The sequence below is a fragment of the Pituophis catenifer genome, unplaced genomic scaffold (assembly GCF_029215685.1).
Source record: "Pituophis catenifer annectens isolate HBS135680 unplaced genomic scaffold, rPitCat1.0.hap2 SCAF_4, whole genome shotgun sequence".
NCBI lineage: Eukaryota > Metazoa > Chordata > Lepidosauria > Squamata > Colubridae > Pituophis > Pituophis catenifer.
In genome coordinates, this window is record NW_027256884.1 from 2,652,848 (window position 1) to 2,665,207 (window position 12,360).

Here is a 12,360-nt window from a genome sequence, read left to right on the forward strand (position 1 = left end):
TATACCACTTCACAGTGCTTTACAGCCCTCTCTAAATGGTTTACAGGGTCAGCCTCTTGCCCCCCAACAATCTGGGTCCTCATTTTACCAACCTCGGAAGGACGGAAGGCTGAGTCAACCTTGAGCTGTTTTCTGTAATCTGTAATTTTCTGTTAATCTGTAAAAATGAGTGAGTTTTGCCTCCTCAGAACAGGTAAGGCAATATAAATTCAGTTTTAAATTCCATCATATGTTCTCTCTTTGTGTTAGGTGAACTTTGACCCACAACATAGAAATGAGGCGGCAAATTCTTCTGTGGTTCTTGCAGGCAACGCTGGTTCTCCTGCTTTTTGAAGGTCAGAATCCCGGGTTTCGTGATCTTGTGGAATCGCACCCACTGAGCCAGACGGTTGCATTGCAACCTCCATAATCCCTAGCCGGCGTGGCCGATATTATGCAGGATTTATGGAAATTGACGTGTGGTAATAAACCCAGAGCAAGAAGAACATATGGCTGTTGTGGTTATAGTACATCTTGTTTGGGAAAAGATAAATTAATAGCATGATTAACAATATCAGACTTCAGCAGGATTTTTAACATTAAAGGGGCATGCATGCCTTCCGGATTTGTTTTATCACAACTACCCTTTGCTAGGGGATGAGGGGTAAACTGCTATGTGGGGGGAGGGGGGGAGACAGAGACAGAGACAGAGAGACAGAGAGAAAGAGACACAGAGAGAGAGAGAGAGAGAGAGAGAGACAGACAGACAGACAGACAGACAGACAGACAGACAGAGCGAGAGAGAAACAGAGACAGAGACAGAGACAGAGAGACACAGAGAGAGAGACAGAGAGAGAGACAGAGACAGAGACAGACACAAACAAAGAGACAGAGAGAAAGAGACAGACAGAGACAGAGACACACAGAGAGAAACAGAGACAGAGAGACAGAGAAACACAGACAGACAGAGACAGAGACACACAGAGAAAAACAGAGACACAGACAGAGACACAGACACAGACAGACAGAGAGACAGAGACAGACAGACACACAGAGTGAGACAGACAGAGGGACAGAGAGAGACAGAGACAGAGACAGAGAAACACAGACAGACAGAGACAGAGACACACAGAGAAAAACAGAGATACAGGCAGAGACACAGACGCAGACAGAGAGACATAGACAGAGACAGACAGAGACACAGAGACACACACAGAGAGACAGACAGACGGAGAGACAGAGACAGAGAGAGACAGAGACAGAGATAGAAAGACATGGAGAGACACAGACAGAGAGACAGAGAGAGACAGAGACAGAGACAGAGAGACACAGAGAGGGGGGGAGGGAGGGAGGGAGAGAGAGAATGAAAGAAAGAAAGAGACACACAGAGAGAATTCTATAAATAGTTTTGTGGGTGTGCAATTTGGGCTCTTTTCACCATTTGAGGGAGCTGGTTGGGGCTGCTTCTCTTTTTATTATTGACTTGGTTGTCTCTTCAAAGGTACCAGAGCTCACGGGTCCTTTTTCCTAAATATTGGCGCTCGAAACAATCTTCCTCTTGTGAAGCCTGAGGTTCCTAACTCTGCCCTGGAAAACCAAAACTCGTTCTGTCAAGGAGGTTGTCGAGATGGCTGGATGAGTTACATGGACCACTGCTACATGTATGTTCAACAGCAACGGTCATGGGCAGAAGCTGAGGTATTGACATCTTCTCCATAGTCCTTTTCAGGGATGGCTTTTCTTATCCAAGCATCCTGTCTCCTCCACAGGAACTTCAAGGGAGATTTATAGGACATCATCCTTCAGTTGAAACCAACTCTTCCCTTTATTTAGTTTATTTATTAGTTTATTTCATTTATTTATTCTGTTTAGTTAGGTGTAACATTTATCCAACTGCCTGAAATTAGCTGAGGTCTGTCTGGTTTACAGAAATTAAGGGCTGCCAATAAAAATTACACGAGGATTAAAATTCCAAGTTAAAATTAAGAAGTGGCATCCAACATGTGGGAGATCCGAAGGCCCTCTGGGTAAGCCATGTTTTCAGCAACATCTGGAAGGCCATAAGACTGGACTCATATACAGGTAGTCATATTGTGGTTGACGTATGACCACAATTGAGCCCAACATTCCGTTGTTAAGCAAGACAGTTGTTCAGTGAGTTTTCCCTCATTTTACAACTGGGGAAGGCAGCCACAGTCATAAGCGTGTCAAACAGTCATAAGTCACATTTATCAGTGCCATTGTTAAGTTCGAATGGTCACTAAATGAATGGTTATAAGCCAAGGACTACTTGTACATCAGAGGTGGGTTCCAGCAGGTTCTGACCAGTTCTGGAGAACTGGTAGTGGAAATTTTGAGTAGTTCGGAGAACTGGTAAATACCACCTCTGACTGGCCCCACCCCCATCTATTCTCTGCCTCCCGAGTCCCAGCTGATCGGGAGGAAATGGGGATTTTGCAGTAACCTTCCTCTGGAGTGGGGTGGGAATGGAGATTTTACAATATCCTTCCCCTGCCACACCCACCAAGCCACACCCACAGAACTGGTAGTAAAAAAAATTGAAACCCACCACTGCTGAACATAGCAGGAAACGAGAAGTTGCAGAGGAAGGAGAATGCTACAAAAAACTGCCACTATCAGGCACTCGATCCATGAGATCCTGGTAGATGAGTACATGTTGACTCTCAAGAGGTCAACAAGATCCCTAACAGAATTGTTGTCCAGATTGCTGGGAAATTCTTCCATTGTCCCAGGCAGGAAACCTATTGGTTCCATCAAAGAGGTAGAACATGTTCATAAGACTCCCCTTCCTTCACAAGGAAGTGATTTGTTCACGCCGATGAGCTCATGGAAACATCCACCAAAAACAAGAAGATCATGCTCCCAGATAGATACCCAGTGGGGCCCGCCATGGGGATTAGGACAGTGATGGACAGTTGTTCTGACCCAGCTCCCCAGACACGACAAGCCCTCTGAAGTGAACTCAAAGATTCCTTTATTAGGAGCATCAGCAACCCCGGCAAAAAGTCTCTCTCACAGCAGGCTAACAAGTCCATCTGTCCGGAAGATAAATAGTTGTCTGTCACATCTATTCATCTCTGCCTTTTATCCCCAGAGCTAGGGTGGGGCTTCGTTAGCAGCGGTGGCTCTTCCATCTCAAGGACCAGCCCATAGATTTCCACTGCTCTCCTCTCCTCTGCCTTCTGCGCATCTGTGCATCAGGAACTGGACCCAGCTATTCCTCCTCTTCCTCATCAGCCACCTCCAGATGTCAGGGCTGTTGACTCTCCATCTGATGGCTGACGGATGGCCCAGTCTCCACCTCTGTCTCTCTTTCTCTGCCAGCTTCATTCCTTCTTCCCCCTCGGAGCTCCCAGGTTGCCTTGATGCTGGCCCTGACTCCCACACCTCCTCCTCCTCCTCTGATTCGGCTGCTGGAGGGGCCGGCGGCTGACAGGCCACAACAATAGCCAAGTTTTCCTTTTGGTCCAGCATCCCAAACAAGGCCCCACGTTTGAGGCCATCTGAGTTAGATCTGACGCCAAGCATAAAATCCAGCCGGAGAGATCTCCGTGAGGCCTCCTGTCCTTCTTCATCCAGCCAAGTCTTGGTAGGACATGCTAGGCCTGCTTTCGTATCTGTGATTAAATTGGAAGTGAGGTTTTTCTCGTTTCCTCTTTTCTTGTTACCAGAAATAGCCGTTTCAAGAGGCAGAAAAGCTTCTGGGTTGTGTAAATTGAAGGCGTTCATGTGTGAATACTCTTTGCTTCTGGTTGATCTTGTTTCAGCTTAGATGGGCAGGATATTCGCATCAGGGTTATATGGACCATTTTTAAAAAATTTATTATTCATTGCTTTTATTCAGCCTCTGCTCCTAAGCTTCCAGATAAAATGGCTTAGACAAAAAGCCCGTTATAATTGGATATTATTTTTATTTTTTGGCAGCCATGATGAGGGCAGAATAGATGGGGTGGGGTGTAACTGATTACCTTGCCTTTTGTGAAGTAAAGCAGAAGGCAAAGTTGGACATTTTGGGGGACGAGAGGGAGCTTTGAGGGACTCAAATCTTACATCAAGAGCACGCCTCTGTGGAGTACTGGCACAAGCATCCTTATAATGTGGAGTTTCCACAGAGGAAACATTGACACCAGCAATGTAGAGAGTTTTGTTTTTCTCTGTGTGTAAAAAAATAGGCTTTTCATGGAGTGGGGAAGATTCATTCACAGGGCTCTCTAGCTCCATTTGACATTTCAGAAATATTGGTTCATAGAATGTTTAATTTTTGTCTCCCTTGTATTCTTAATATTCTGTTTTGCTTGAGTTTTTTCCTTCCTTCCTTCCTTCCTTCCTTCCTTCCTTCCTTCCTTCCTTCCTTTCCTTTCATTTTTCCTTCCTTCCTTCCTTCCTTCCTTCCTTCCTTCCCTTTCATTTTTCCCTCCTTCCTTCCTTCCTTCCTTCCTTCCTTCCTTCCTTCCTTCTTTCCTTTCCTTCCCTTTCATTTTTCCTTCCTTCCTTCCTTCCTTCCTTCCTTCCTTCCTTCCTTCCTTCTTTCCTTCCCTTTCATTTTTCCTTCCTTCCTTCCTTCCTTCCTTCCTTCCCTTTCATTTTTCCTTCCTTCCTTCCTTCTTTCCTTCCTTCCTTCCTATCTCTGTTTCCCCTTTCCTTCTCTCACGGATTCCTTTCTTTTTCTCTCCTTCCTCCCTACTCCTTCCCTCCTTCTTTTCTGCCTCCCTTTCTCCCTTCCACGTCTTCCTTTTATTTCTCCTTCCCTTTCCCTTTCATTCCCTCCTTCTTTCCTAGCTCCCTCCCTCTTTCCTCTTTCTTCATTCCATTCTACACACACCCTCCGTCCTGAACCACACCTTCAATTTACCCTTGTCCTGTTTATCTCCCTCTCTCCTATCATTCCTTTCCAGAGGACTTGTCAAAGCTTTGTCCCAGGTGGACACCTGACCAGCATCTCAAGTGCCCAACACAATGACTTTCTGGTGGAGCTGGCCACTTACCTAGCACAAAAACCCACCCTGTTCTGGATAGGAGGAAAGCACCGAAAGGTATGTCCAACCCTAAAAACATCTGGCTGCCTTGAACTCCACTTTCTAATAGTAACAATCAGTCAATCGATCAATTAAGACTTTTTATTTCTGCTTTAAAAGTATATAATTGGTACTGTATATCATCATCTTCTTATTCTGATACGGAATTGAATTTCGGATGTGGTCTACCTAAGGGGTAGATGCTTGCTCTACTCTTTGGGACACCATAATACAATGCCGGCATTTGTATGATGATACCACCACAGATGTTTCATCACCTGGATGTCAAGGTAGCATCTTCCAGCAGGCACCAGTTATCCATAACAGGTCTTGGACTTCAAAAGTCAGTTCTTCAGTTCTTCTTTCAGATAAGAAAGAAGTTGGATCGATTACTTTTAAATAATAATTGGTTTAAATAGTTATATTTAGATATGAGCAAGGGAAGTTAAAGGTTTTTTTCTTTTTTTATATATATATATGTTTGTTAGATGCTATATCCTGTATTTGCTCTGGGAAGTCCGGGGGGGGGAGGGTTGGGGTAGGAGGGGGGGAGGAGGGGAGGGAAAATATGTGTAAGGAATCTGGAGAGGTTCTTGGAGTTTACGTAACCGTTTTTTTTTTTTTTCCTTAAAGAGGTTGTTAATTTGCAAATGTGATTGTACAATCCATATATGGAAAGATGGCAAACGGTTTATGTTTTTCTTGTAAAAATGTTTTTTTGTCTTGTAAAACTTTAATAATAAAAAAAAAAGTCAGTTCTTCAGCACGTTCAGGAGGAGAAAAAAAAACCCCCCACAGTATTTGCTGTCATGAATCATTAAAAGAAAAAGATTTCAGACAAACTTTAAGCTACTTGAAAGATTCATTTGAGCTCGGGAGAACTAGAGTAAACTCAGCTGAAAACAGATTCCTTCCAATTCAATTTCTTTTCCCTCTAATAAATTATACAGCCCACTCCTGGTCTTCTCAACCATGGATACCCAATTCCACATACAGGTAGTCCTCGACTTACAACCGTTCATTGAGTGACGGTTCAAAATTACAAAGGCACTGAAAAAAAGTGATTGACAACCAATGCAGCCTCCCCAGAGTCACGGGATCCAAATTCAAGAAGCTTGGCAACTGGCATGTACTTATGACGGTTGCAGTGTGTCCCCCCCCCCACCCGGGATCAGGTGATTCCCTTTGGCAACCTTCTGACCTGCAAAGTCACCGGGAAAGCCAGATTCACTTAACAACCGGGTGACTAATTTAACGACGGCAGTGATTCACTTAATAACGATGGCAAGAAATGTCGTAAGACAGGGCAAAACTCACTGATATCCTCACTCAGCAACAAAAATTTTGGGCTCGTTTTGTGGTCGTAAGTCAAAGACTACCTAAATGGGGTCCAACCAGGGGTGAAATGCTCCCGGTTCGGACTGGATCGCCCGATCCAGTAGCGATGGAGGCGGGTGGTTCGGAGAACCGGTAGCAAAAATCCCTGCCCCCCCCCCCCCATTGCCCAGCTGAGCCGCACAATCATCAGAGGCTTTTTTTTTAATTTTTAAAAGCATTTTTTCTACAACCTCTTCAGCCGAAAAAATGCTTTTAAAAGTAAAAAAAAAAAGCCTCTGATGATCGTGCGGCTCAGCTGGGATCTTCAAATGCTTTTAAAAGCCTCTAATGATCCCAGCTGAGTTGCCTGATTGGCAGAGGCTTTTTTTTCTTTTAAAAGGCTCTGACGATCCAAGCTGAGTTGCCTGATCGGCAGAGGCTTTTTTTCTTTTAAATGCCTCTGACGATCCAAGCTGAATTGCCTGATCGGCAGAGGCTTTTTTTTTTCTTTTAAAAGGCTCTGACGATCCCAGCTGAGTTGCCTGATCGGCAGAGGCTTTTTTTTTCTTTTAAATGCCTCTGACAATCCAAGCTGAGTTGCTTAATCGGCAGAGGCATTTTTTCTTTTAAATGCCTCTGACGATCCAAGCTGAGTTGCCTGATCGGCAGAGGCTTTTTTTCTTTTAAATGCCTTTGACGATCCAAGCTGAGTTGCCTGATCGGCAGAAGCTTTTTTTCTTTTAAATGCCTCTGACGATCCAAGCTGAGTTGCCTGATCGGCAGAGGCTTTTTTTCTTTTAAATGCCTCTGACGATCCAAGCTGAGTTGCCTGATCGGCAGAGGCTTTTTTTCTTTTAAATGCCTCTGACGATCCAAGCTGAATTGCCTGATCGGCAGAGGCTTTTTTTTTCTTTTAAAAGGCTCTGACGATCCCAGCTGAGTTGCCTGATCGGCAGAGGCTTTTTTTTCTTTTAAATGCCTCTGACGATCCAAGCTGAGTTGCCTGATCGGCAGAGGCTTTTTTTTCTTTTAAATGCCTCTGACGATCCAAGCTGAGTTGCCTGATCGGCAGAGGCTTTTTTTCTTTTAAATGCCTCTGACGATCCAAGCTGAATTGCCTGATCGGCAGAGGCTTTTTTTTTCTTTTAAAAGGCTCTGACGATCCCAGCTGAGTTGCCTGATCGGCAGAGGCTTTTTTTTCTTTTAAATGCCTCTGACAATCCAAGCTGAGTTGCTTAATCGGCAGAGGCATTTAAAAGAAAAAAAAGCCTCTGCCGATCAGGCAACTCAGCTGGGATCGTCAGAGCCTTTTGAAAGCATTTTTTTACAACCTCTTCCCCGAAGAGGTTATAGAAAAAATGGTTTTAAAAGTAAATTTTTTAAAAAATGGCCACGCCCACCCAGTCACATTACCCTACACACACACCAAGCCACGCCCACAGAACCGGTAGTAACGAATTTTAGATTTCACCACCGGGTCCAACTCAATCCCTTTGCTAGTCAATCTCGATCTTGGTTAATGCGAATATTCCTGGTGAACGGATTACATGACCGGTAAGGAGGTAAACCCTGATTTCGTTCCATTCTCGTTTTATGTTTCTCCAGGGTGGCTCTCTTCAATGGACCGATGGCGCCACGACAAATTTCATTCAGCGTCCCCTCAGTTCACTTCTTAATTTCGCGAGCAGCACAATTCATCGCATCCTAAACCTGAATGTCTATGTCTGCTTGCAAATCAGTTTAGGAGGTATTCCCCACAAATATTTGGGACCCGTAACTGTAGAATCTTTTGATCTTTTCACAAGCTGTAGAGGGTTTAAGTTACAGAGAGGGTTCTTTTTTTTTTTTTACTTTGCAAGTCTTGGTATTACTACAAAGGCCTGACTACGGACTGGAGATACTGATCGTCCTCACAACAGTCCGTTTAGTGACCGTTCGAAGTTACAACGGCACTGAAAAAAAGTGAACTCACGGCCGTTGATCACATTTACGACCGTTACAGCATCCCCATGGTCACGGGATCGGATTTCAGATGCTTGGCTACAGGCATGTGGACTAGACTAGACTAGACTAGACTAGACTAGACTAGACTAGACTAGACTAGACTAGACTAGACTAGAATAGAATAGAATAGAATAGAATAGAATAGAATAGAATAGAATAGAATAGAATAGAACGGAGAAGGAGAAACAGAGAAAGAAAGGACAGGAATGGAATGGAATGGAATGGAATGGAATGGAATGGAATGGAATAAGAATAGAATAGAATAGAATAGAATAGAATAGAATAGAATAGAATAGAATAGAATAGAATAGAATAGAATAGAATAGAATAAAGAAATAATGGAACAGACCAGAGCAGAATAGAATAGAATTAGAAAGAATGGAATGGAATGGAATGGAATAGAATTAGAACAGAAATAGGAATAGAATAGAATAGAATAGAATAGAAAATAGAGTTGGGAGGGACCTTGGAGATCTTCTAGTCCAGCCCCATGCTCAAGCAGGAAACCTTACACCATTTCAGACAAATGGTTGTCCAATCTCTTCTTTAAAACCTTCAGTGATGGAGCAACCACAACTTCTGGAGGCAACTTCTGTTCCACTGGTTAATTGTTCTCACTGTCAGGAAATTTCTCCTTAGTTCTAGGCTGGATCTCTCTTTAATGATCTTCCACTTGTCACTTCTTGTCCTGCTCTCTGGTGCTTTGGAGAGTAGGTGAAGCCCCTCTTCTCTGGGACTGCCCCTCAAGCAACAGAACGACAGAGTTGGAAGGGACTATGGAGGTCTTCTACTCCAACCCTCTGCTCAAGCAGGAAATGCCATACCATTAGAGACAAATGGTTGTCCAATCTCTTCTTAAAAACCTCCAATGATGGAGGACCCATAACCTCTGGAGACAAGTCGTTCCAGTTCTAGTTTTTAATTTACTCTTTTATTGACATTTCTGTGTTTTTTACTTCCAGGCCATGGTCGATGGGATGGTGCCAACTGCCAAACGAGGCTACCTTTTATCTGCAGCTACAAACCAGATTTGACGCCTCCATAATTTGCACCAGAAAGCAATCCTTACTTCCTAACAGCCAACACCCAACTCGGTCAGTCCTGAAATGGAGATACTTCACAAGTAATTTTTTTTTTCCTTTTGAGAACATGCAACACAGAATACGCTGCTTCTAGTTCAAATGCAAAAGAATCATTTATCGGCTTGACTTATGATTGACACCAGTCATTATTTTATAGGGCCATAATAAACCGCATTGTTTAAACGAAATCCGGCTTGATTTGAGTCTTTAACGAGATCTATGGGCTACTTAGACCTTCCATGATTGCAGCGAGAAAGCTTTCGTTTAAAAGTAATTACAAATCACTCATTAAACATCACTTACTTCCACGTTTAATGGCCTAGTCATACTTTTAAGACAGGGGGAAACAGGCTGCTTTGCAAATGTCAGATAAATCCACGAAGAGGTAATTGAATGAAGGTTGTAAAAGAAAAGGGTAGGGAAGGAAATCGAAAGAAAGGGAAGGAAAAGATATTGTTGCAATTTAATCGTGGGTTCGAGGACACACAAGCTAAAAAAGAAATAAAATCAAAAAGAAAAGTTTATCACTGTATATACACAACAGACACAACAATTTGTCAAATGAAGGCAAATGAAGGCAAATGTGTTATATACAAGGTAAGCTGTTATGTGTTGTATGGCATAATGCTGTATAAGCAGACAATTTTCCTTTGTGTGTGTGTGAAGTACAGGTAGTCCTCGACTTACGATAGTTCATTTTTTTATTTTATGTTTTTAATTTGATTTATATGCCGCCCTTCTCCGGAGACTCAGGGCGGCTCACAATGCGTTAAGCAATAGCCTTCATCCTTTTGTATATTTATACAAAGTCAGCTTATTGCCCCCACAATCCGGGTCCTCATTTTACCTACCTTAGAAAGGATGGAAGGCTGAGTCAGCCTTGAGACTGGCGAGATTCGATCTTACAGTAATTGCAGACAGCTGGTGTTAATCACAATGCTATCAGTCTGCTGAGCCACCACGTTGTAACCGAAGTCACAACGACACTGAAAAGATTGAGTTATGACCGTTTTTTCACCCTTACGACCATTGCAGTATCCCCATGGTCACATGATTAAAATTCAGAAGCTTGACAACTGGTCCGTATTTATGATGGTTGCAGGTTCCCTGGGCAGTGGAGGGAAGGAAGGAAGGAAGGAAAGAAGGAAAAAAGGAAAGCAATGGGGAAGGAAGGAAGGAAGGAAGGAAGGAAGGAAGGAAGGAAGGAAGGAAGGAAGGAAGGAAGGAAGGAAGGAAGGAAGGAAGGAAAGCAGTGAGGAAGGAAGGAAGGAAGGAAGGAAGGAAGGAAGGAAGGAAGGAAGGAAGGAAGGAAGGAAAGCAATGGGGAAGGAAGGAAGGAAAGCAGTGAGGAAGGAAGGAAGGAAAGAAGGAAGGAAGGAAGGAAGGAAGGAAGGAAGGAAGGAAAGGAAGGAAGGAAGGAAGGAAGGAAGGAAGGAAGGAAGGAAGGAAGGAAAGGAAGGAAGGAAGGAAGGAAGGAAGGAAGGAAGGAAGGAAAGAAGGAAGGAAGGAAGGAAAGAAGGAAGGAAGGAAGGAAGGAAGGAAGGAGGAAGGAAGGAAGGAAGGAAAGCAGTGAGGAAGGAAGGAAGGAAGGAAGGAAGGAAGGAAGGAAGGAAGGAAGGAAGGAAGGAAAGCAGTGAGGAAGGAAGGAAGGAAAGAAGGAAGGAAGGAAGGAAGGAAGGAAGGAAGGAAGGAAGGAAAGCAGTAAGGAAGGAAGGAAAGGAAGGAAGGAAGGAAGAAAGAAAGAAAGAAAGGAAGGAAGGAAGGAAGGAAGGAAGGAAGGAAGGAAAGGAAGGAAGGGAAGGAAGGAAGGAAGGAAGGAAGGAAGGAAGGAAGGAAGGAAAGCAGTAAGGAAGGAAGGAAAGAAGGAAGGAAGGAAGGAAGGAAGGAAGGAAGGAAGGAAGGAAGAAAAAGCACCCCGAAGGCCAGAAAAGGAACAATGGATGGAAACTGATCAAGGAGAGATTCAACCTGGAAACGGCCTTCCCCACACCCCGGAGGCCAGAAACGACCCATTTCCCCAGATTTCTGGTGGGCCCAAGAGGCCCAAAAATCAGCTGGCTGGCATACACATGCACGCTGGAGCTGAGCTAGGGCAATGCTCACCTGCCCACAGATATGGCTCCACGTGCCACCTGTGGCACGCATGTCATATGTTCGCCATCACGGATCTAGGATCTGAATGGAAATGATTTTCTTCTACATCAGGAAGCTGATATTATCTTATTTTGAGTGTTTTGAAGAAAGAACAGGCAGGCCTAAGGGCATAAAAATGTAAACTGATTTAAAAAAAAAAATTGCAGACATCGGAGGAGAGTGATGGCTTCACTCATAAGCATTCCATTCCAATTTTACCCTTATATCTTCTAAGAATGTTAGGGAAAAAAATCTCTTTCCAGAGGACCGGGCGCCAATCAATACAGGTTTTCTGCCCGTCTCTTTGTGCTACAGAATTGCCTTGATATGATTAAAGTTTACTAACCTCTTTTTTCATTGTTTTCTTGCTTCATCTCCAAGGATCAAGATTGGAAAATGAAATTTAACTAAAGGAGCTTTATTAAACTGAATTCAATTGGACAAGTTCCTAATTGGGAATCATTCCGAAAATGCCTTCATTAGGAACATAGCCTGTTCTTTAATTTAAATTGGGGTTTTTTTTTTTTTACACAATGGAATACACACGCACAACACACAAAAGGGCCATCTTTCATGTTGCTAGAAATATTTTGTAAATGCCTCCTCCTTCTCCTCCTCCTCTTCCTTCTCCTCTCTGTAGACCCCACTCCCTTCTAGCACTGAATATGTTACTTAGTTGGGTAATGAAATGTCCTCAAGAAAACCACCAAGCTTAGAGAACACCAAGGAACCCACAGTTCTTCCCCACCTCCTCCTCCTCCTCCTCCTCCTCCTCCTCCTCCTCCTCCTCCTCCTCCTCCTCCTCCTCC

General features: G+C 43.7%; 1 protein-coding gene across 1 annotated transcript; it reads left to right on the forward strand.

The window, feature by feature from the left end:
* Positions 1–274: 274 nt before the first annotated feature.
* LOC139317214 (snaclec bitiscetin subunit beta-like) lies at positions 275–9,492 on the forward strand. The gene is made up of 5 exons (XM_070944199.1): positions 275–335; positions 1,481–1,677; positions 4,896–5,033; positions 7,938–8,079; positions 9,299–9,492. The coding sequence occupies exons 1-5, from the start codon at positions 275–277 to the stop codon at positions 9,379–9,381; spliced, it is 621 nt and encodes a 206-aa protein (XP_070800300.1). The 3' UTR covers positions 9,382–9,492.
* Positions 9,493–12,360: the final 2,868 nt, after the last annotated feature.

Coding starts and splice junctions, on each gene's coding strand:
- LOC139317214 (XM_070944199.1), top strand. CDS start 275: ATGAGGCGGCAAATTCTTCTGTGGTTCTTGCAGGCAACGCTGGTTCTC. Junction 336..1,480: donor GGTTCTCCTGCTTTTTGAAG/GTCAGAATCCCG, acceptor GTCTCTTCAAAG/GTACCAGAGCTCACGGGTCC. Junction 1,678..4,895: donor GGTCATGGGCAGAAGCTGAG/GTATTGACATCT, acceptor ATTCCTTTCCAG/AGGACTTGTCAAAGCTTTGT.